This window comes from Dufourea novaeangliae, unplaced genomic scaffold (genome assembly GCF_001272555.1).
Source record: "Dufourea novaeangliae isolate 0120121106 unplaced genomic scaffold, ASM127255v1 scaffold57, whole genome shotgun sequence".
Taxonomy (NCBI): Eukaryota; Metazoa; Arthropoda; class Insecta; order Hymenoptera; family Halictidae; genus Dufourea; species Dufourea novaeangliae.
The window spans coordinates 5,777-30,522 of record NW_015373937.1 but is presented as its reverse complement, the minus strand read 5'-3'; the positions used below and the strand labels follow the sequence as shown (position 1 = coordinate 30,522).

The window sequence follows — 24,746 nt, the reverse complement described above, 5'->3', positions numbered from 1 at the left end:
CGGAGGGTACATACGCGAACCAGAACGATCAATCGACTCTTCGTAGCCCCGTTAGAGATCGACGTGACTTAACCTGTGAGTGATGTTACAAATTCGAAATAAATAATATGTCCGGCAGATTGCGTTTTAAGTACTTTATTGTCGTCTTACAGTATTATCTTTGTCATGTTCTACATTTAAATGGAATTATTATCGCCGCATAATGACTCTTGCAACTATACGCACGTGAGAAGGGAGACGGTAACGTAACAATAGCTACATAAATTAAGGAGAGATGTGATAGCGCAAACTGTACTTATTCGGTCGTAAATGGACATTCCTCAATGCCGACAGGCGTACAATCCTTTACATTTTCCTTATAGTCGCATGCTCTGATTATGCGATTGAAAACTAAATTCACTTTACAGCAATGTAATTGCTGCACCCCATTATCACACTCGTAATACAGCCTGCATAGGTTTTCATGGGGTATGTTCGTCCTACCAGTTGATGGACAGTCGTATGATCCTGGAGATGTCGGTGGAGATGTCGTGGTGGATGTCGTGGTGGATGTCGTGGTGGATGTCGTGGTGGATGTCGGTGGGGATGTCGTGGTGGATGTCGTGGTGGATGTCGTGGTGGATGTCGATGGGGATGTCGTTGAGGATGTCGGCGTTATGGGTGATGTAAGATCTGGGTTGCAGCAGGTAACGTTTTGCGGCCAATCGCAGACTTGCAACTCCGGGTTGTAACACAATTTTAGTGTTCCACCATTGTACGATGGACAGGGAATCTCGTATTTTTCCCCGCTAAGACACTTGTAAAATTTATGACAATCTGACTCGTGGGGAATATGTGTCGCATTTTCCCCGTCGAAGCGTGGGCATTCTGTCACAATGGCCGCTCCAACGGAAACAGCCATCACCGCAGCAGCCACGACCAATAAATATAATCCTAAAATTAATAAAACACACGATTACTATTTATCGCTTGAAATGAAATCGATCTTTTGAATGATTTCGATATGTCTAATTGTAATGTAGTGTGGAAACTGTACCGTGGCATCTGAACTTTCTATAGAACGCGATCTAATCATGACAATCGCAAACATCACTGTTTCCCGGTTATTAAGTAAAATTCTGTTTAGATACTTCGCAAGGTCGCCAAACGTGAAAAGTGAATCGATTGAACAATACAGAAACGCACTGGTGCTTCTCGGCGATCGAGTCACTTGTGAAATAACTATTTAAAGTGAATAAACTATTCTTTAATATTCCGTTTATCGTTGTGTTCGCGAGTAATAGTGTTGACCGTTCGAGTACTCACGTTTCATATCGAACAGCCGATAATCAATGAATCCAGGGAACGACGGGTGTCAAGTTACTAATTTGATGAATAACTGCCAGCCATCGGTATTCATAACTACTTTTATATTGGATACAGAAGCTTATCGCATGCTATCGGTGGGGAGTATCATACTCGATCATTCCCTTTTGCCTTCGTATGATTCATAAAACTCTATCGATCTAGCTTCTTTACTAAATCCTCCTAATAGAGAACACCATCGAGCAAGGGGAGTCCAATGTCGAAATTTCGGTCCGAGTTGTTTTTTTGTACGGTTCTTCGCTCTCAAGAAATAACCTACGGGCGTTCATCGACACACAGCTGGGAATAACTTTTGGAAACGATACTTGATAACACTTCTAAAATCGAATATATCGAACATACTTACACTGGTTCCAGCTTATCACCAACGGAATTCGAGTCGCGGAAGCAACGCAGACCGTGATGAAAAAGATTTCCTTTATTCCCGATTCGAAACGTAGTTCTGAATAGTCGCGATACAATCAATTACCAAGCACGAAAGTACATTTATATGTATCGCGAGATAATAATCAATGATTTTGATATGATTCCAAAAAATGTTCGTTTTGGAAATGCTGCGAACGATCTGCACGTTCGATTGGATATATCTTAAAAGGGGATAAGGGCAGTATGTCCAAGAAACTTTTGTCCATACATTGCAGCGAGAGATGATTCGTTTCGCAAGATAGCAGATCATTCGCGGGCGAATGCGTGAAGAGAATCGATAAATTGTTTAAAAGACGCGGCAGCAACGGGCGTCAAGTCCGCGGGAATATTCGTCCTCGTCGTCGAGCTACTCCATCGTTGCATTATTGAGTTAGAGAGTGGCGATTTCACGACGTAGTTTTTGTTTAACGACGCGCGCCCTTTTTGTTGTAGGTCCGTCATAAAACGACAGGACGGACGATTGGGTTCCATGAAAACCGACGTCAGTGATAGGACCGTTGCATCGTAATGTTCGACAGAGTTATTTATTAATTCGCTGGGTTCGTTCGTACAGCAGCTCGAGGAAAGACGAGTCTCTGAGCAGATTAACCCATAGCTGTTCCGTTTCGTAACTATTACATACTGAATTACATAATGAATCAAATATTCTACTGTTTCCTGTATTTTATATGCGAGCATTTATTTTGTAAGCTTGCTTAAATTATTACTGATATCGGGCAGCCTTATTATAACCTCGTTTCTATGACTTTCGATTTTATTTAGGTATATTTCAATAGATGATATTTTAAGCGAGAAATGAATCATTTCACGTGACAAGGGAATTCGATCGCGAGACCTTCTTCTTTGAAAGATATGTAATAACGTGGGCCGGATGGTTCGAACCGCGAGCGAGGACTTTGATCGACTAATCTATTAGAAGCGACTCGCCCGAATCACCTGGTGACTGTCTGTACAGATATCGTGTCTTTTATCGGATCACTAGGAATCACGATAGAACTCCAAATCTCTGTTCATGATCGAGTAACATTTTATCAGGACGTGATTAATTTTGCATGCAAATGCTGTAACAATAAAATCGTGGAACGATGCCCGTTTTCATATTCTCCTGTTTTGTGACTCGGTGACCAACACTTACATACATGGAAATGATTCGTTGTATCGAACGTATGATAATTTAGAAAATGAACTTTCTTTCGCGATACTGGTAAGGGAAGCGCTATCCGATTTGAATCTATCGTATTATTGAACTTTATTCCGTGCGTATAGATCGTGTAATGAAAATTTATCGATCACGTTATCTGATCTCACAAGTCCACGGCATTATTATTTTTTGATAACTATTCTTGGTTTTTGGTCATTTAAAAATTATCAAAGAGATATTATCTTGAAGAAAGGGGTACGGACGAGAGCCAAAATGTGTGTCTAGTTTGTATTCCGGGAAAACTACACAGGACGCGTACTAAATATTCTCGTTCGGGCATCGCTACGATTCATCCTGCGACTGAATTTCGATATTCAATTACGAGACATCGCTCGTGTCCCCTGCGGAAAACTCTTATTATCGGCGAAGTTTGCAGCGCGCATTACTGAACGTACGTTTCAGTTCCTGCAGACATTGGCCCTATTGAATCGCGTTACCCACGAGTTTCACCTGTGCATCACATTCGATCGGAATTATGTGGATCTTATTAAGTAAATTAACGACAGAAGTCGAAATACTCCCTCGAGACGAGTGGTTTGTACGACAAGCACAGTTTATCGTATTGCTGTATCCCCCTGATCCTGAAATCATGCGTAGCTTGTTCGAGTTTTAATACTACACAATTGTAATAATAAGGTAAAGGTCGTGTGAAATATTTTATTAACAATTTATTTAGGTGAAAATATACAATTAGTGAAGTTATAAATGGTGAGGATGTAAGAGGACATTCACTGTAATTCTGCTAGTACTTTATAGCCCATTCATACACATTCGGGCCATGTCCGAAATCTAATCGCCGCGTTTACAGTCTCGTTAGCACTTCCGTTAGACGAGCATAGGAATTGATCAAAGAGTCTGAAGGGCACACCACTCTGTCCTTCCAATCGCAGGTCTTTCTGACGCGATCAAACCATTGTCCCACAGGACACGATTGTCGTACCTGTTCTCCATTCTTGCAGATATAGTACAGGTCACATTGACAGTCGTGAGGACTTTTCTCCCCTTCATTACATCGATGATCTGGAGTACAACCTGCGTTCTCTGGCCAGTCACACATTTGGGTGACTCTATTGAAATGAAGTCCTTCGGAGCATCTCTCCAATGTTTTTCTGCCGTTTTTACACTCGTAGTACTGACCACAATTCGAGGGATCAGGATAACGTATTTTTCCGAGACAGTTGTCATTGGGGCATTCCCGCTGTCCACAGGTAGTATTCTCAGGTAAATCGCACTCGTTCCTTATTTCGTCCCAATAAGTGCCACTGGGACACAGCGTAACTACCTTTTCACCATTTTTGCAAAAATAGTACATTGAACAGTCGGATTCATGAGGCGCGCTCCAGCCTGGATAACATTGAGGGCTAGGAATAGTTGACGTTGTAGGAGTTGGCGTTGTAGGAGTTGGCGTTGTAGGAGTTGGCGTTGTAGGAGTTGGCGTTGTAATAATAGGAATAGGCCTCTTGCAGAGGCCCTTTCCTACAACTTTTGCATCCTCGTCGCAAACACCTTGTTCGTAATCAAAGTATTCACCGTCTGGACAATATTCACGTTTTGCTACCCCATCGATACAAACATAATAGATTCCACATTGGCATTCGTGAGGTCTACGAATGTTAACGCCCTCTGTTGGACATTCATGAATAGAATTATCATATACGTCATACAATGAAATTCTGTTTCTTAAACAAGTTTCGTCAGCCGAAACACATTCCATGGTGTTATTATTGTACATCGTTCCATTGATACAGGACTTGCGTATTAGCGTTCCGTTTACGCATTCGTAATACATTCTGCAGTCACACTCGTGAGGAAGACGTACAACCTTGTTGGATCCTGCCTCCGCGCATCGCGGGTCAATTCTATCGGCACTTAAGCCGGTTGCTAGTGTCGCTCCGACAATAGCCACAAAAAATAACACTGAAATTAAACACATTAGATTAACATCGTGGATCGTCGTACCGTACCTACGTTATACATTGCTTTCGAATTAGTTTGTCAAAGTTCAATTAAGCGAACTATTTACCGAGTACCGATATTCGGATGATTATGTGCATGCACGGGAATGACCGAGGAAGTGGTAGATCGTAATTAGACTTTCGATTTTGAACATTTATTTAGCCGATACGTACGTCGACTATAATTGAAAAATTTCATCGATACTTTGCGGAAACAAAGCTAAACCAACACACCGATTAATTACTTCGAATATTGAGAACGTAACGACCACAAGATTTGTTCTTGAATGACACTTCATTTGATTTCTTCATCTTCAACTGAGACAGAATAAATATAACTACTTGAAATTCTTACCTTTCATGTTGAGAAAAATATTCTGCAAATTTAGGAAGTAACACACGATTATAGAGTATTTGATATACACTGTGAATCTTGATGCTCGTATGCTGAGTTTTATATACGAAACCCTTATCATAAAATAGCAAAGTGGTTTATCGTATCTGATAATTTCTTTCCATGAAGTATAGGTGTTCAATTAATTTCGCCAAATTATTGCAGATGTAACCACGATAAAGATTTCGTATATGTATAATATATATATAGAATATAACAGTAAATTTATTAGGTACATGATGTCAATTCGACAACTAGTCTGTATCGACTAGCTAGTAGAATACAATTTATTCCATGAAACGGAAAATCTAAATTCTGTGTTTGTGTCAATGCTTGAATTTCCTTGTACAATCTGCTACATTCTTACGAAGGTCACATACTGCTATTATTGGATTAAAGACATGGCCCACCGAACAAGAACAAACTTCTTGGAATCCATTATCACATGCATAATACAACACACAGTTCGTGTCATGAGGCAGTTTGATTTTACCAAATTGCGGACATACAACTTTCTCCCTGGGAGACGTGGATATTATTGGAGGCACAGTAGTTGGCGGTACTGGGGATGGCTCAATTGTCATTGGCGAGATAGTAGTCGGTGATTCTGAAGATGGCTTAGCTGTTGTTGGGAAAACAGTAGTTGGTGGTTCTGAAGATGGCTCAGCCGTTGTTAAGGAGACAGTAGAAGATGGTTCTGTGGACGACTCACATGTAGTCGAGGACTCAGTTGTCGGTGGTTCTGCAGACGGCTCAGCTGTTGTTGAGGAAACAGTAGTTCATAATTCTAAAGATGGCTCAACTGTTGTTGGGGAGGCAGTAGAAGATGGTTCTGTCGACGGCTCACCTGTAGTCGAGGACTCAGTTTCCGGTGGTTCTGAAGATGGCTCAACTGTTGTTGAAGAAACAGTAGTTGGTCCTTCTGAAGATGGTTCAGCTGTTGTTGGGGCAACAGTAGAAGATGGTTCTGTGGACGGTTCACCTGTAGTCGAGGATTCAGTTGTCGGTGATTCTGAAGATGGTTCTGCAGTTGTTGGGAAAACAGTAGTTGGTGGTTCTAAAGATGGCTCAACTGTTGTTGGGGAGGCAGTAGAAGATGGTTCTGTCGACGGCTCACCTGTAGTCGAGGACTCAGTTTCCGGTGGTTCTGAAGATGGCTCAACCGTTGTTGAAGAAACAGTAGTTGGTCCTTCTGAAGATGGTTCAGCTGTTGTTGGGGCAACAGTAGAAGATGTTTCTGTGGACGGTTCACCTGTAGTCGAGGATTCAGTTGTCGGTGGTTCTGCAGACGGCTCAGCTGTTGTTGAGGAAACAGTAGTTCATAGTTCTAAAGATGGCTCAACTGTTGTTGGGGAGGCAGTAGAAGATGGTTCTGTCGACGGCTCACCTGTAGTCGAGGACTCAGTTTCCGGTGGTTCTGAAGATGGCTCAACCGTTGTTGAAGAAACAGTAGTTGGTCCTTCTGAAGATGGTTCAGCTGTTGTTGGGGCAACAGTAGAAGATGTTTCTGTGGACGGTTCACCTGTAGTCGAGGATTCAGTTGTCGGTGGTTCTGCAGACGGCTCAGCTGTTGTTGAGGAAACAGTAGTTGGTCCTTCTGAAGATGGTTCAGCTGTTGTTGGGGCAACAGTAGAAGATGGTTCTGTGGACGGTTCACCTGTAGTCGAGGATTCAGTTGTCGGTGATTCTGAAGATGGTTCTGCAGTTGTTGGGAAAACAGTAGTTGGTGGTTCTGAAGATGGCTCAACTGTTGTTGGGGAGGCAGTAGAAGATGGTTCTGTCGACGGCTCACCTGTAGTCGAGAACTCAGTTTCCGGTGGTTCTGAAGATGGCTCAACCGTTGTTGAAGAAACAGTAGTTGGTCCTTCTGAAGATGGTTCAGCTGTTGTTGGGGCAACAGTAGAAGATGTTTCTGTGGACGGTTCACCTGTAGTCGAGGATTCAGTTGTCGGTGATTCTGAAGATGGTTCTGCAGTTGTTGGGGAAATGGTAGTTGGTGGTTCTGTGGACGGCACAGCCGTTGTTGGAGAAACAATAGTTAATGGTTTTGAGGATGGCTGAGCTATTGTTGGGAAGACAGTAGATGATGGACGGCTTACCTGTTGTTGAGTGCTCAGTTGTCGATTGTTCTGTAGATGAAAGGGCTGTTGTTGGGAAAGCAGTTGTTTGTGGCACTAAGGATGGTTCAGCTGTATTCAGGGACGCGGTTGTTGGGAAAATTTCAGGGGTTCCACTAGTTTTTCCAAGTTGGGATTCTTGCACATGACAGCACGGTACATTCACTGGTATCTCACAATTTTGTGACATCGGGTTGAAACACATTTCTAATTCTTGCGTTGGACAACTCCTTTCTTCCTTCACTCCCTTGTAACACTCGTAAAACTTATGGCAATCAGACTCGTGAGCAATATACGTCTGATATTCTCCATTTTGTATTGGACATACTGTGGGGATGGTTCTTCCATCCGACAAAAATGTCACTATGGCAATAAGTGCAAATAAGTAAAATTCTGAAAAATAGGGAACACAAGATTCACAATCAGTTATAGTAATAACTTTCCATTGCTCCTTTATACATACATATTTTCTATTTGTCAGTGCTGTAAATTGATTTTTAGGAATCAGAAACAATTGATAGTCTTTTTGGGAATTGGCAGTTCATTCGAACTCTGTTTATATGTTTGGCAATAGTCGAGAAACAATCAATTTAACTGCCATGTGTTTTCTGCTTTGTTTTGGATTGTATTTATGTTAGAGGGTAGTATTTTCTATAAAGGTATTGTCTATTGTTACTGTTTGGGGTCGTATCCACGGAATTTATAAATACTTACGTCTCATATCGTTCGAGTCACTCACAAAACTTTCGTACACGTTATTGTAACTAATATTACCAACTACTATAAAGTTTTTCTACCAGATACTACTTTTATAAGGATCCAACCATCTTATCACTCATCAACTTCTGGTTAAGTTGCGATTATCTGCATAGATGTCTAATATTTTCGAATAGTGTCTAGTACAGATAAATGACAGCATAGTAATACACGTACGTATAATATATGTGCACTAACGCTCAGGTGTATCTGTCTATAATGAAACTCCATTCGCTTTACTAAAAAAATATACCAAAGTTTTCGAAAGAACTAGTTCCTTTCACAATAAAAGCAGTAAAGCAAGCAAAATTTCAAAAGTAGTTGGTACGTGAAACGAAAAGGGGTAAACTTTTCTTCGATGCAAAAGGACAATTATTTACGAGCAATAGTGTATGTGTTGGTACATCTACGCTCAGCAGAAACATGATTTTATAGTATTTTACAATATTTTCAGTGACATTACGTCTTTGCGGAACATTTTGCTATGGATAGTGAGAAATAGAAAATAGAAGAATTTACAAATTATTTAAATGAGCTTCAAGTTACTGGGCTAAACGGTAAAAGTTTCTTCATCGATAAACGTTATAATTTTCTTATGAAACATGATTTCAAATTGACATCACGATCGGTCGATATTATCTTCGACTACTTACCGTTGTAGCTTATGAAACTTCTTTTATCAAATGGAAAGTGCCTCCCGATAATAACCTGGTCTATCAAAATTGAGCGTGAACACCCTCTCGAAAAATGTGTTGAATTACTGTGCTGTCTCTAAATTCATTTTTTCATAAGGAGAATCTTTCACAATAGTTTTCAATTAACGACGGGTACCCTTTACATCTGCAGATCGCTATACACCGATAGAACAAGGAATTCGATGAAAACCAAGGATAATGCAACAGCGACTGTAGTAGTAACGTTATTGTCGTGATCACGCTATGTAGTATTAGTAAATAGTGTTTTTGATTTTCCAATCCCGTTCACTCGAATTCAACGTTTTCATTAAACTTCACACACAGATTACTAAACAAAGCATGCCAGATTTTCTGTACGACTGTATTTCTTTACCTATGGATTCCGAATGATCATATGCTTCCTGCAAAATTTGAATATTGCAAATTTAACGTTAACGATCGTGTTTTATTAATTCATGAAGGATTTATTCAAGAAAAATTCTTCTTCCGTTTAACTGAATTCAGAGATGAAATTCATATTTCAGCAAGGATAGATTTGATTCATATTAGTGCAAATAACTCAAATTCAATGTGAAAATTGTCGTTTTAGTAGCTTTCGTAAAAATGGGAATATGAAATACGCTCTGGTCGTAAATATGGACTTAAGGAAGAACAATTCGTAAGTATTTTATATAGCTTCCTTAAAAATACCTTGTATTTACTATATTTAATGTCGAAACACCCGAAAAATATGTTCACAACATCACCCGATAAATACCTGGATTAATCAAAATTGCTTTGAAATTGCACGCATTCATTGCTGTTTGTATTTAAAAGTATGACAAATCTTTTCCCTCAACCCAATGGTGTTATCGATAACGTCGTGGCCTTGAATGAACAGGAATCATTCCAGTTCACGCTATGCCAACGTTATTAGTTAATATCGCAGTTATCGCCAAATTGTCCGTGTCGTTTACGCAATTTAATCTTTCCGATGGACTAGCTTCGTAATCGTGACGAAACATCTATCGCGTAATCATGTGTATAGATTCTTTATTCGTTTCTTTCAATGGAGGGGTTAGAATGCAGGATGTAAAAGATGCCTTTATGAGAACATCGTTTAAAGTTTAAAGTATTTTATTGTACAATATACTTAAATCTACAATACAAGTACTAAGAACCCACGATCGTACGAAAAATAGATAAAATAAAAGGAAAAGAAAAATCGGGCTACACTAAATAGCTCCGTAAACGAATTCGCGAACACAGGTTCGTACTAAAAAAAATAAATTACATCGCAAAATGTATGTCGTTTCGCCTTTCTGCATGTACAGAATTTCATATTATAGTCTTTGTTAAGCAGATGTGTATACAATAGTCTGCCTAATGCTTGTGCCCTTTCTTCTAGCACTTGACGTTTTCGGGTTTGTCGCATACTCGTCTCTCGCGGTCGAACCACCGACCGCCCGGGCAGTACATTTTTACCAACTCTCCATTTTGGCAGATATAGTACAATTCGCATTGGCACTCGTGCGAAGTCTTTTGACCCTCTGTACATTTACGTTCCTTGCAATTCACATTTTGCGGCAAGTCGCACATCTGCTTCACCTCGTTATATCTAAGACCATGTGGACATTTGAGGGGTACTTTTCTGCCATTCCGACACTCGTAGTACATAGTACAATCTGAATGAGGGTAACGTATTTTACAGGAAGAGTCTGTAGTGGGGCATTCTGGATGATTCCCTCCTCCGCAACAGTTAGTGTTTTTCGGTAAGTCACAGCTCTCTACAATCTCGTTGAAACAATGCCCCTCCAGACACTTGTTGTGTTCCACTATGCCGTTTACGCATTCGTAATACCGATTGCAGTCTTCTTTGTCAGGAATTTTCCGTTTTCTCCAATTCGAACAACTATCCGGCCTCGGTGTGGTGCCTCTTCTTTCACCGCAATTCACTTCGTTCCACCACGTGCACATGCCCTTTACTTTATCGAAATTCAATCCATTCTTGCAATTCTGAACGGATTGTACACCGTCCACGCACATGTAATACTGATGGCAGTTATACTCGTGTGGCAATTCTATAGTGCCCATAGATGGGCATCCGTTCGGTAACAATTTTCCGACACAATCGGCTGACTGCTTTTGCACACAATTCAATAGCGTACGATCGAATAACATGTTAGAGGGACATAGTTTCACCACCAAATTCCCCTCCGAGCAGTCGTAATATTTCGCGCAGCTACACTCGTGCGGGTAGCGTACGATGGACCCCGATCCTGCCGCTGGGCACTCGAACTTCGTTTTCTTGCACTTCACATTCACCGCCAGATCGCAGCGAAGCTTCTCGCGATCGAACAACATTCCGTCGTCGCATTGTTGCGTAAGTTTTCGCCCGTTCTCGCACGTGTGGTAATTCTGACAGTGGATCGGATGAGGCCAACGGTGTCCGTCGGTAAACGTGGAACATTCTAGATTCATCGCGCACTGGGATTGACGGGGCGTGACGCAAACTTCCGTCACTGGATCGAAGTGGAGTTTTCGACCCTGTTCGTCGGACTGGCAGTCCTGTATGTACTTCTGTCCCATGGAGCATTTGTAGAACTTTGTGCAGTCGGACTCGTGGGCGACACGAACGATTTTATTCGCAGGATCTATCGTTGGGCATTTTGTAGCCGTTTCGGCGGAAATGATGCTCGCCATCGTTGCCATCGCAGCGACGGCCGTCAAAAGTAATTCTGAAATTAAACAAAGCGGACTTATGACTCGGTATTGTGAATTCGATCTCAACCGAGGCCGAGAAAGAACAATTGTACTTATCGTGTAACGATAACCAGGGGACTATGAACCTGAAAGCAAGTACAGGGTCCGGATTCGATTGTTTTAGTCTGATAAGCATTTGTGGAATTGATGAACATTTTGAACTTTTACGTTACATTTTCTATCGGACTTTCACGCAAATGTTGTATTGTAACGCTTGAAAGTTGAAAATACCTTACCTCTCATGTCGAAATGGAATGTATCTCTGTCCCACGAAGCGGCCAAACGTCAGTTATTGCAAAGGTAAAATGAAATATTAAAGCCCATACACAGACTTTTATAAGCGAGACTTATCGCACAATGACAAATTCGGTTATCATATCTGACATTCTCTTCACATGACGGTCACTTTCATGTTACCCCCATTCGTTTTTTTTTGTTTTTTGTACTTTGACACCACGCCCTCTTACACCTCTTGCATTTGTTGTACTGTTGGTACACAATCGCGATACAAAATACCTCCGTACAGTTCAGTATTTCTTCTGGTATCTTCTTACCTGACTAAATGTTTTTGAGAAATTATTGCGATTCGTACGGTTTTCATGCAGGATACCGATCAACAACAATATCTGCGCTCCGTTTGTAGAGTACTTTTATGATATTCTAATAACTAGACTACATTCAACGTTTCAGATAAAATACATACTTACAGAAAGCCTGACATGTTCATGATTAATTGTTTCCTGTATTAAACTGTGACTTTTGATAATGGAGTTGGTGGTCCGCCTGATCGATAGATACTAGAATTAAAACGTGATGCGATTGGGCCGAGTAATACTTTTCACTAATCAAGATAATTTTCGGCCTTTACGGTTACAATAGTAAAGAACAAGTAATAATATGTTGCGCTACATTGTTCGCTTATCGACAATGAAATAAAAACAATAAAAATCATTGTTATTAACCCTTTCGAAATAAATTACACGAACGTCTTGCATCGAATACTTACCAGTAACATGTACAGAGATTTTTTGTGTTTCGATATTGCATTGTTCTACAGTATCGGGGCAACAAAACCGCGTTTGGAAAATAATCGACCAGGCCTGTGCAGTCGTGCTGGCAAAGTAGAAACAGTATGTAATAAGCAGACACGTCAAGAGGCTCCTATTCGGCAGTTGGTGTATGGCCCAGTAAATTAAAAAATTTTTTTGAGTCTTGAGAGAATTATATTCTTTGACACTCGAGTTACGTATCTACCTTCATTCTGTATACACGCAGTCGAGGGCGAAAGGATTAATCCTAATCCGAATTTTTATTCAGTCATACCGCCGTCGATTCTCCGAGTAGAATCCCTTTCTTAATAGAACCAGAACCGTGTACGAATCAAGAAATTTTGATTTCATTTTTTCTTTTTTTTCATTTTGTCAGCCCTGATTTTCCGAACTTTTGTAAGCCTCATTATGTTTAAGACAGTAGTCCAAAGCCTTTGATTTTTATTAAGAACTACGCCCTCCAAGAACCCTATCATATATTCTCAAAGAATTAATAAGCGCCAGGCCATCCGCCTTGGGGTGTACTCAAAACACGTAACGTGTACCGTAATAAAATGTACTTCATTTAAGATTATACCATAAAGAACGCTTCGTGACCTCAGATTAAATTCTGTTGCCCTTCCACGTACTATCGCCAAGGCAATTCTCGATGCATACACGCTATCTGATCTTGCGATAAGAGAGTCCGTCAAAAAGCCGGGTCTGACCGCGGCTGGTCAAATCCCCTGTGACAAGAAACCGTCAACAGGATCATTAACAACCGACCGGGTAACGTGTGACAATCGAGTTACCTGTTATCATTAGTCGATAAGAACGCGACCTACGAGACACACATGACAGTGAACGACCGTCGAACGTGCAGTTGCATCGTGTTGTCTCCCGTATGCACCACCGGTGCCTCTGATGTCGCATGCACCGACGGTGCACGGCGGTGGTCTACGGTGTCGATGTCGCCGCGCTCCCTCAAAAATAACGATCCAATGGGAAACGTGTAAACAATAGCTGGAAGGGAAACGATTGGCGGCGCTGTCGCCAAGTCGGCCGAGTACGACGAATCGTCGACCGGGGATTTCGGGTACAGGGGAATGTGCATCGGTCGTCCTTACCCCCGCCCCACCAGCAACCAACACAACGGTGACGGCGGCACGGCTCATGTTCAGTAGACTCGGCCATTTCTCTTGCGAAGCGTAGCAACTCGTTCGCGGCCGCGACACCTTATTTTTTTCCCCCCTGACGACAGTGCGGGTATTCCCGGAAGGTTTGCAAAATAACGCGACGCAAAAGGATGATACACTCCGGGCGGACCAGGCTCGAGGTAAGTCAACGAAAACCTCTGTCTTGACAGTGGGACGACAGGGCCTCGCTCTCTGGCTCTTGTGGAAACGCGCGTCAAAGTCACCACACGGGGGGGTCGTGCGTGTATCCAATGTTGTCATTGCCGAGGCGAACAGCTGATCCGCTCCCCTGGCCTCCGTGGTGCCTGGCAACGATTTCTCGCTCGTATCTCGCTCTCACGTCGCGACGACGAACCATCCGTGGGCATCGATAAACAATCGGTCCGAGACGACGGTGTTTTTCTACACATACACATACTCCGATGGACAAACGTTCCTAAAGGCCTTCTTTAACATTTTCATCGTTACCATTCCGCACATATATCTCTCTCCCCTCTGTCGCTCTATCGGTGCTGCTCCACCTGTCTCGCTCGCTCCCACGCTCGTTCTACGTACTTTGTTCTCTGTTTCTCTGATCGACCAACCGACTACTCCATCCTTTGTTCTTCACGTTCTTTCTTTCCGTCTTCCATCGTTCTTCGTTCTCTCGTCTCTACGGCGTTATGTCGATATCGTTGTCTCTCTGTCCTCCGACCGTGTTGTATCGTCTGTCCCCCGTCGACGACGGACAACGGACGACGTCACGTTGTGTCGTCGCGACGGTACGCACATTGTCGACGATCATCGTCCTCGCATCCCGTTGCCGTGCGATGTCCTTTTCTTTGTCCAATTCCACCTGGCTGATTAGCCCGCGTTTACGTATCGACTTGAATCGTCAAACCAATCCACTTCGATCTGTCTTTAACAAGAGATGTCATATACAAACTGATCGTAATTACCGTCTTTGATGGGTCCATGTCTCTCTCTCTCTCCCTATCTCTCTTTATCTATCTATCTATCTACCTATCTACTTCCCTCTCTATCTGACTCTCTCTTACACTTTCTCCGTCCGTCTTGATTTATCTGTCCATACCTATCTCTGTCTCTCGCGTTCTCGTTCGCTCTATCCTTTGTTTCTCTGCCTGCCTGTCTCCGTTCCTCCTTCGCCGATCGTTACGCGCTATTAGAATGTCAATGAGCGTTGTCCTTCTCGCCGGTTGTGACATTCGAACGTCACTCGGGAAATCGACTCCTTCCTTCATCGAAATCATTTCTTCTTCGTCTTCCCACCCTGTCGAACCGTTCAGGCTGGATGCGATCGCGGCCACGCGGCTCATTTCTGTGAAGTCGTCCTGAGTGGTTCCACGGGACGGTTAGATGGCCCTGGAATGCGAATCGGTTCCTTTGTCCCGGGACATTCTGTCGCAGATACGAATACGAAACGCCAGGCACCGATTTGGAGGGAAAACGGATGAGCCTGGGCTGGCGTCGCGGGACCATGTAAACAGAAACGGCGCGCGCCGCGTGCATTATGAACCACCAACCCGCGTTTCCTCTCGTCCAAACCGCTCCTGTCGCTCGACGAGGCAGGCCAACACTCCTTCGTAAATGTTTGAACACGCTGAGAACGCGGGACCATCGCTCAGAACACTCCTAAAGTGTGGAAACCCTTCTGTTAACACCTTGACACCGAATCGAGTGGTTGCACGTTTACTTATACTGTCGTGGATCCACGCCGTTTCCTCCCGTATCACTGGATCATCGAATACGAAGATCCACCGTTTACATTACACACTTCGGGGTACAAATCGTCCCAGGGAGTTAGGTAAAAATAATCTCTTTGTTGGTAAATATTGATCTTCGGAACTAAGTTTGAAAGAATGTGAAACTGCGTGGTCCTTGCCAGTGTTAGGCACAATTTTATCAGAATAATACATACTGAATATCAGTAGCATCGATGACCATCTATTATTCTGCTCCCTAAACTGTCAATGAGATAAAAAAAATTGTAATTTCCCCATTTGATCAATTAAAAATGACGAAATACTTTTTTTTATCGTTACTCGTAAATTCGAGACACATAATCTAGATCATGAATTTGCCTATCTCTGTCTACAGTATCCTACAAATTCGATGATTCCGTAAGGACCAATCAGATCATCCCGTAACACCTTACTGTAGCCTCTGTGAATTTCCTTGTACACGCTCGGATGATCGAGGAACTGTACGATGGATCAATTAGCAAATTCACGGCTGTGTATACGCGTTAAACTCACCTCTCCGCGTCGTTGACTACACCTTTCCAATCCAGTATTGTTTTCCGTTCAGGATCGCTTGTCGGTAGCAGTAGAAGGTAATCAATTAGTAGACTGTCGTGTACATTTATGCAAGCTTAAAATTTCGTGGATTGATATACTGAATTTTCGACCATCGTGTGTGTAGAACGAATCAGTAAAAAACAATGATTCGAGTATAGAATATCAGACAGAGATAATGAGTATCGAGTAAATCCGAAAATTCTCGAGCGCTCGACGAAAGGGGTTACGTAAGGAACGGGAAGAAGAAAAAGCGACGCGAAAAATATTTCGGAATTCTATTTTCGACCCGGATCATTTCCCGGAGCGCGAATGGTAGCCGCATTCCCGCGTTCTCGCACGCGACATCGCGCGCGCATAGCCGTATCTCGGGTTTAACTCGAAACGAAACGCAAACGACGTCCGATATTGCGTCGATTCCTCACCGCGACGGTAATCCGATTTCGCGACAACGTTTTGCTCCCTCGTTTACGCAAAATGTCCTTGCGATCTCGAGTACGGGCCTACCTTCGTCACGGTTCAAGAAAAAAAAAAGGTGACGAAGACCGAACAGTTTCGCATTCAGTTAATTAACGCATCACCGTTCGCGATTCTACGCATAAAAGAAAAGACTTTCGCCGAGTTCCGTTTTATTTCCCGCCACGCATTCGACGTCGCGAAAAATCGTAGATCGCATGGTCAAAAACTATGGAAATAATCGAAGCCTCCGATTATGATGAAAATTATACAGATTCGATCTTGAACATTTCTCGTCGAAGAAATCTTGCAACGAGATGAATGGATCTCTGATACGAGGATCGTTCAAGCGGGGTAATTAAATGATTCTGAAAATAAATTTTTTCGATGAATAACAACTCCAGTCATGTTGTTCGGATATCAAACCCTGTACGATGCGCAAACACTTTGCATGTTCGTTGATGCCTCGATCTTCCTTAGGTCTCCCACGGCGGAGGCCGTTTACGCACTAACCTTCCTAACTTATTAAACCTTCGAACTTTCTCGACTCGATCATCGAGATTCGAAGTCGTGTTTGAGCTTACAAGATGCAGAAAACGGTGGTTTACATTCACCATAATCACGACGACGCGGAATTACGCGCGAAATCCACCTCTACGGGCGTCGCAGGCCCTATATTTAGATCGAACTCGTTAACGAGAACCGTTGGACCGTCTGTAGAACCCTTCTTCGTTGCCTGCCCTTGTCGAAAAGTCAACGCGACCAATTGCGAAGTTGCATCAATCCTGAAGCTGCGAAAAGGGTATTTATAGAGCAGATCGATACGAGAACTTCGTGTGTTACGATTACTTTTTAAATGCTCCGACCGCGCGTCGGCCGTTCCAATTTTTTTTCTCTCTCTTTTTCGTTCTACGTATGATTTCGGACGCTGCGATATAGAAACATATTATTCCGAACCTCGTTTCGCAACAGCAATTACCGTTTAATTAAACATGCGATCGTTGTTTCGTCGGAGCTTCGACGGCTGGACACCGTTACCATGCAACGACGATCTCCTACGTTGTCTCCATCGACGATCGTTCCCACGCGTTGGAAAATTCGTCCTGAAAACTCTTCGCACGGCTGCAAAAATGATTCGAGTGCGTCACCTGAAACACTTTCTACGGCTTTACGCTCCTCTCGCCGCTTGTTGCCATGCGGCTGTTAACTCGACTCGAGCATCGCGTGTTTTTCCCATCGAAAACGTTTACAATTTTTCCCCGAACAAAAACCGCGATACAACGCCGCAAAAAGCTCGTCTTCGACGTAGAATCCTTCCCCCACATCTCCCCGCTAATCTAAAACCCTGGTTCGCTGTTAAAAAAATTCAGAACGCTTCGTCGATCCTTTTATCCGAGGTGTCTACACCGATTCAAGCCTGTAAAGTATTGCACGCTAGATGGTACAGCTTAACGCGTTATTTGTACTCGTTCGAAATCATCAAATTTCATACGCAGAGTGTTTCCGAAATGGTGGTACAACTCGGAGAGGATGTGATTCTACATGAAGAAGTAAGTCGAGAATATAGAATAACATTTCCTCGTACGATGCTTCGTTTTCGAGAAAATCGAATTCGCGAATCCGCTGGATACGCGTGCAATTGAATAAGCCTTGGCTAACGCGTCTGTTCATTGCACTCTGTTTCTACTTATCGCCACTATGAATACCTACATACGCGTTAGGTGAACCTTGAAAATTGCTTATCTCGGAAACGAAGCATCGTACGATAAAAATGCTACTCTACATTTTCGACTTAATTTTCCATGATAGAATCATATCCTGTCGATGTTGTACCACCATTTCGGAAACATTCTGTACAAGTGACCACTAACCGTGACACTAACCGAGTACGCTAACGCTTGCCCAAGAATCTTCTGGAACGTCTCGAGTATGCTAATGCCATTACGAACAAGACGAATCATTACATACATGTTAAGTTACAAAGTGTAATTCTCCTGTTTACGAATTCTCTCGATTAATAAAATCAGCCGACTGTTCGTGACGTCACGTTTCATCCCCAGTAGTACGATTATTTTTTTCGTAAAGTCATGGTTCTCCTGGGAGAACCACTGATCCACTAGCAAACGGAATCGATCCCCGGTGATGGACGATGATACGTTGTTTTAGAAAAAAGTAAGTCGCGTGGGCGTGGGAGGAGGGGGCCAGCTCGGTCAAGGGGTGCAACCTGTCGAGGAGTCCGGTGCCGCGAGCGGACAATGGTGGAGGCAACAGAATCCATCGTATCATCATCACCATCACCATCACCAACACCATCACCATTACCATCATCAGGCCGGTTATTACACGTCGCAATCGCACAATCACAACAATCCTGTCACTACCATGAAGCAGTCTTACATGCAGGTTGGTCCAACATGTGTACCGTCGCTCATGCCCCCTGTCCCGCTGCTCTCCTCGCTACGCTTTGTCGTTTTTTACCCATTCTCGTGTGCCAGTCCAGACACATTTTCGGCGACGAAAACAAAAACCGTATATCGAACGTATCCGATTACCGACCGTGTCCTGGATCGACGCGACATTCACCGTAGACTGTTTCTCTTTTTGGTTGCAGCTAACATGGGTGTTTCATGACGACGAGGCGCAGATTAATAAGAAACTGCCAAAAGAATTGCTGCTTAGGTACCGTAAACGTACACAATCTCTTTTTAAATTCCGTTTGCACTCGACTGCCTTTCGCGCGCAGCACACCATCTTCCCTTTTTCTCTTTCTTGCATACATACACACACTTTTTTTTTTTTTAATTTTTTTTTTTTATATACGGTCTTATCTAACGGGAATAGATTGTTAAATTAAGACTGGATCCCCTCTCGAGTAACACGATTGCCGTACGATTGATAGAATTTTCTCGTATCTGGACGTGGTGTCGCTGTGCCGGTGCGCACAAGTGAGCAAAGCATGGAACGTGTTGGCGCTCGACGGGTCCAATTGGCAGAGAATCGATCTCTTCGATTTCCAACGGGACGTGGAGGTAAATCGAACGATTAACGCGTCGCTTACCACGCTGTATAACGTCGTCGTGAAATCGAACGTGAGCTAAAAGTACTACCTGGACTTTTTAGGACAAATCAAGGTTCCCTGAGCTATTCTCCTTCGGGATCATACGAACCATCGAAATATCACTTCGGTGTAATATTTTCACACGTTTCGAGTCAAATTTCAACGAGCTATTGAAGGAAACTCGAACGTCTCGAGGTGTTAATTGAAATATTTTTACGACCACGCTATACATTATTCCCATTCTCGACTTGTAAACCATTTTCTTCATTTCTTGCCACTCCTATACAGTAAATTCTCGATGAGTATTCAAAGGATTCTCACCACTGAATATTAAATATTTCATAAACTGACGTCCATATGCGACTGAAATAACTATCACTAGCTTCAAAATTCCAAGCACTATCACTTTGCTAAACCTCATTAAAAAGGTCAACGTGACACCAGGAGATCTCCCTCCTTCAATGCCGAGTAACCTTCGAACAGTCATCGAACATTTACTGTATATTCGTACCTAAAAGTTTCGCTCCGAGTCCCCAAGAACCGCGTGGTAAGCGACGCGTCAGCCGACGATGGGACAATTCTCGTCCCAAAAACGCAGTGTTTAACCGAGCCGCCCAAACGCAGGCACGGGTCATAGAGAATATATCGAGGCGATGCGGTGGCTTCTTGAGACAGCTGTCCCTCAGGGGCTGCCAGAGCATAGGGGACATTTCGATGCGCACCCTCGCCCAATTGTGCCCGAACATCGAGGAGCTGAATCTGAGCCAGTGCAAGAAGATCTCGGACGTCACCTGCGAGGCCCTCAGCAAATACTGCCCGAAACTGCAACGACTGAACCTGGACTCGTGCCCTGAGATTACAGACAAAGCCCTGAAGGATCTCTCGAACGGATGTCGGTTTCTCACGCACATCAATCTGTCCTGGTGCAACTTACTTACCGACAAGGGTGTCGAGGCGCTGGCGAAGGGTTGCCAGGAGCTCCGGAGCTTTCTTTGCAGAGGCTGCCGTCAGCTGACCGACAAGGCCGTCAAGTTTCTGTCGTCTTATTGCCATAATTTGGAGGCGATAAGTCTACACGAATGCCGGGTACTTATCGATGCAACATTAAGAAACCGTTATCTGGTACAAGCCATTCTCGGGAACGTAGTTCACGCAGTTCTGCTATCGTTTTGCACGTTAATTTATCGGGGGTATCGGCGCGAGCGATTGGAAAACGGGAGAATTCAGGGAGATACGTCTGAATTTAAACTGTGCATCATACTTTATAGAAAATTTACGGGTTCATTGCTAAGAATGCGTGGATACGTTCCACGAACGTGTCGTTGGAACGTCTCGTGCAATAGGTCGTAAAATATGCTTTCGTTATTCTGTCCAGTTGATTCTATTGATAAACGCGTATCGACGATGAGCCGTTTAATGACATTAAACTTCCATAGGAAGAAATTCACTCAACGAAAATGTATATTGTCTGCTACTTTTAACATGCTCCGTCACCACGGGACTCATATTGGTGGGCCGTTTGCGCTTTCAAATCCTCGCTCCGAGCCGTGAACGTAAATTGGTACAATACGCATTTAGTACGGACGATATATGTATAGACGTCTTGGTGACTGAGAGCAAACACGCGAGTGCAAAGAGTTAACAGGTTCAGCGCCGTGATGAACACCGGTGTATGATATTTGCTTTCTGCATCGTGTACTTGTGGCTACATACGATGTTTGCCTTTCGACATCGTAGTCGACGGTGTTCCGGTTAATATCAACGTGATTCCTAAAGCTCTTGATCTACTCGGTATCGCCTGGTCTATGTTCGATGAATCCGATTACTCGCATTTACGGTTACCAATGAGACACGACGATACAAATTGTGTGTTGCTCGCTGATTGTAATACTATACACTAGGCGCTGAATCTGTCGCAGCCTCGTGAATACCAGCTCTGTTTCAGAATGTCACGGACGACGCGGTAAAAGAGCTGAGCGAACGGTGTCCACGATTGCATTACGTTTGCCTGTCGAATTGCCCGAATCTGACCGATGCGTCCCTGGTCACGTTGGCGCAAAATTGTCCACTCCTCAGCGTCCTCGAGTGCGTCGCCTGTACCCATTTCACAGACGCGGGCTTTCAAGCTCTTGCAAAAGTAAGTGAGTGGTGGAGATCACCGACGGGGATCGATACACGATCTAAAACCGCACACAGACGTCGTGCGTGTTCGCTCGCGGCCTGATTATCGTACATCGGCTTTGGTTTCTCATTTCAGAATTGCCGACTACTCGAGAAGATGGACCTGGAAGAGTGCCTTTTAATTACAGACGCCACCCTCATTCACCTGGCCATGGGCTGTCCCAGATTGGAAAAGCTGGTGAGCTGATATTTCGACGATTGCTACCGTAAACTAATCAAAGTTACTATCGTAACTAATCAAAGCGATATCCTATTGTCGAATCTACGAGTCAGATGTTTCGAGACCACGATTTTATAGAAAAACATGTTTCTTAGAATCCTTGCTTCTCCGTCGTGTTTGTAAGAGGCAAATTGTCTTCTATAGCGTTTATTCGATACCGATTACAATTAACGTTGTTTCCGTCGAACGGTTTACGAAAACAGAGTCTATCGCACTGTGAGCTAATCACCGACGAAGGCATCCGGCAGTTGGCTCTCTCGCCGTGTGCGGCGGAACATCTGGCGGTGCTGGAACTGGACAACTGCCCCCTGATCACAGACGCCAGCCTCGATCATCTTCTACAGGCCTGCCACAATCTCGAGCGCATCGAGCTTTACGACTGTCAACTGATCACCAGAGCTGGCATACGTAGACTCAGAGTACGTCTTTTAATTTCGCCGATCTCCACGTCTCTTGACGTGCACTTTGGCAAAAAATTAAAACAATCCAATTGGAGGTAACGGGTATAATTCCCAACCCAGTGGGGCAATAGAAGCTAGAGAGTACCAACCAGGTCATCTTCATTTCCAGAAATTCAATACAGACCAAATTATCAGCTACCTAACTACAATAAATTCTCGATCGATGTTCGAAGACTCTCCACAGCACTGACAAAGAGAGGTCCCTGGATGTAACGCTGACTTTTTAATGAGGTTTAGCACAGAGATAGAGTGTGGAATTTTGAAGCCAATGATATTTGTTTCAATCGCATATGGCTATTAGTTTATGAATTATTTAATGTTCAAACATTCGAATACCTATCGAGGATTTACTGTATCATAATATCGTTACCTCCAGGTGTACATCCTCTACGACACGTTTCGCGTCAAATCTGTTTCGATAACGATTAAATTTTCCGTCCGTTTGTTCCAGGCGCATTTACCCAATATCAAAGTCCATGCGTATTTCGCGCCGGTTACACCACCGCCGAGCGCGGGCGCGTCCCGGCAACGATACTGCCGGTGCTGCGTCATTCTGTGATTCCGCATCCAAGTGATTCTGATGTAAATCGTCCGACGTGCCACACTACCGGTGGACAAATTGTTTCGGTGATCGTTGGTTGCGGCGATCGTGGGAACCCTCTTCACTACGGCCGGCCGGTCGGCCAGACGGCACGGCGCTCTGGCTGGCCGTTTGCCACGTCGACAGAGTGATGAGAAACGGGAGCCTCATCGTGAGAATCGCGAATCCTTCGAAATCCATCGTTCGAGCCCGCTACATACGCAACGAGTTACAGTAATCGTCACCGTCACCTACAGAACACCAACCACGGATTACACACCGGGGACACAACCACCAGGCCGTTGCTGCAATTAACTTACCGTTATCAACGCTACTATCCACTACTATACTCGCCGCTGTTCGATAACTAATTTGCGCAGGGGTCCGTTTATCGGTTTCTACTCGGAGACTTCCCGTTGTTGTTTTTGTTTCTTTTTTTTTTCGTTCCGCCCCCCCCCCCACCGATAGTAACGCCACTATCAGCAACCGCGTTCCTCATCATACGCGGTGAATCGAAAATCCAAAGGAAAGAAATTCCACAGGTTGTTCTTGTTGCCCGCGTTCCGCTTACTTTCTCTCGAAAATCACTCCGTGTCGATCTCGCGTTAATTGTCAAAACGGTTCTGCACCGCGCGTGTTCGGTGTGCAGGCACCTCTCGTTGTTTCTTCAGAACTTCTCGCTCTTCGATGTTCCACGCGACGAAACCAAGGAAACAAAACGATATAAGCGTATGTATGTACATATATATACATATATATATATATATTTTTTTTTAGTACGACGCATCCACTCTCTCTCTCTTAATCTCTCTTGTGCTATAGACGCTATAAACTATCGAAGAGGAACCGCGCGTACGTAACCCTTCCGACGGACGCGTCCACAATGATGATTTCAGCCATCCCCGAGGGATGATAGATCGCGTTCGAACGCACCTCGATTAAATCGTAGAAAACTCGATCTCTATCGAATATCCGCTCTCGCGTTCGCGCCTGCGCGTGTATGTGTGTTCCTGTGTACAGCAGTTTCTCAACGAACACTGCCTATTAAATAACGTTATCGATAAAAATAAACGGAAAATGCCGATGACAAAAAAAAAAAGAAATAACGAAGAACACGAGTGTCGTAGGTTTTTTTGAATCTCGTCGTGATACCGTAGATACTGTCTCGTTCGCTAGAGTACCATTTGTACACCGTGTGTGTCTGCTGTGTGTGCGTGCGTGCGTGTGTGCGTGTGTGTGTGTGTGTGTGCGTCTTCGGTGAACGAGGACAGAGCGCCAAGACGTGTTTCCTTTTTACACATCCGTACAGAAACGGGACGCACGATTGCACCGCCGCGGCCGACGCCAACGATAAACCCTCGGAATTTCTTTCCTTCTCGCGAGGCACACGTTACCCCGTTACCGACATACTTAAAAGCGGACGGAGGCTGATCAATTCAGCGGGGTTGTTGACTTCTCGAGGGAGACAGAGTCAGAGTCATCTTCGTGATTCGCGTTTAATTGCCGCCTAGTTGTTAGACAATTGCGGAGGCGGCACGTTCAAACAAGATGATGCATTTTCACGGCGATTCGCGGACAAACGACCGACCCAGTTATACCCGTGAATCGCTCTTATCGAGAC

The 24,746-nt window shown here is 43.8% G+C and overlaps 2 protein-coding genes across 2 annotated transcripts; one reads left to right on the top strand and one right to left on the bottom strand.

Annotated features, from left to right (window-relative positions):
• Positions 1-295: 295 nt before the first annotated feature.
• LOC107185352 (integumentary mucin C.1-like) lies at positions 296-901 on the bottom strand. Its single transcript, XM_015573018.1, has one exon. It carries the CDS (start codon positions 899-901, stop codon positions 296-298), a length of 606 nt encoding a protein of 201 aa, XP_015428504.1.
• A 12,934-nt stretch (positions 902-13,835) lies between these two features.
• On the top strand, positions 13,836-23,592 carry LOC107185406 (F-box/LRR-repeat protein 2). The gene is made up of 9 exons (XM_015573072.1): positions 13,836-14,015; positions 18,792-19,028; positions 19,237-19,304; positions 19,525-19,654; positions 20,308-20,769; positions 21,629-21,820; positions 21,941-22,042; positions 22,288-22,503; positions 22,997-23,592. The coding sequence occupies exons 1-9, from the start codon at positions 13,986-13,988 to the stop codon at positions 23,102-23,104; spliced, it is 1,545 nt and encodes a 514-aa protein (XP_015428558.1). The 5' UTR covers positions 13,836-13,985; the 3' UTR covers positions 23,105-23,592.
• The last annotated feature ends 1,154 nt before the right edge of the window (positions 23,593-24,746 follow it).

Coding starts and splice junctions, on each gene's coding strand:
- LOC107185352 (XM_015573018.1), bottom strand. CDS start 901: ATGGCTGTTTCCGTTGGAGCGGCCATTGTGACAGAATGCCCACGCTTC.
- LOC107185406 (XM_015573072.1), top strand. CDS start 13,986: ATGATACACTCCGGGCGGACCAGGCTCGAG. Junction 19,305..19,524: donor CCAAAAGAATTGCTGCTTAG/GTACCGTAAACG, acceptor TACGATTGATAG/AATTTTCTCGTATCTGGACG. Junction 19,655..20,307: donor ATTTCCAACGGGACGTGGAG/GTAAATCGAACG, acceptor GCCCAAACGCAG/GCACGGGTCATAGAGAATAT.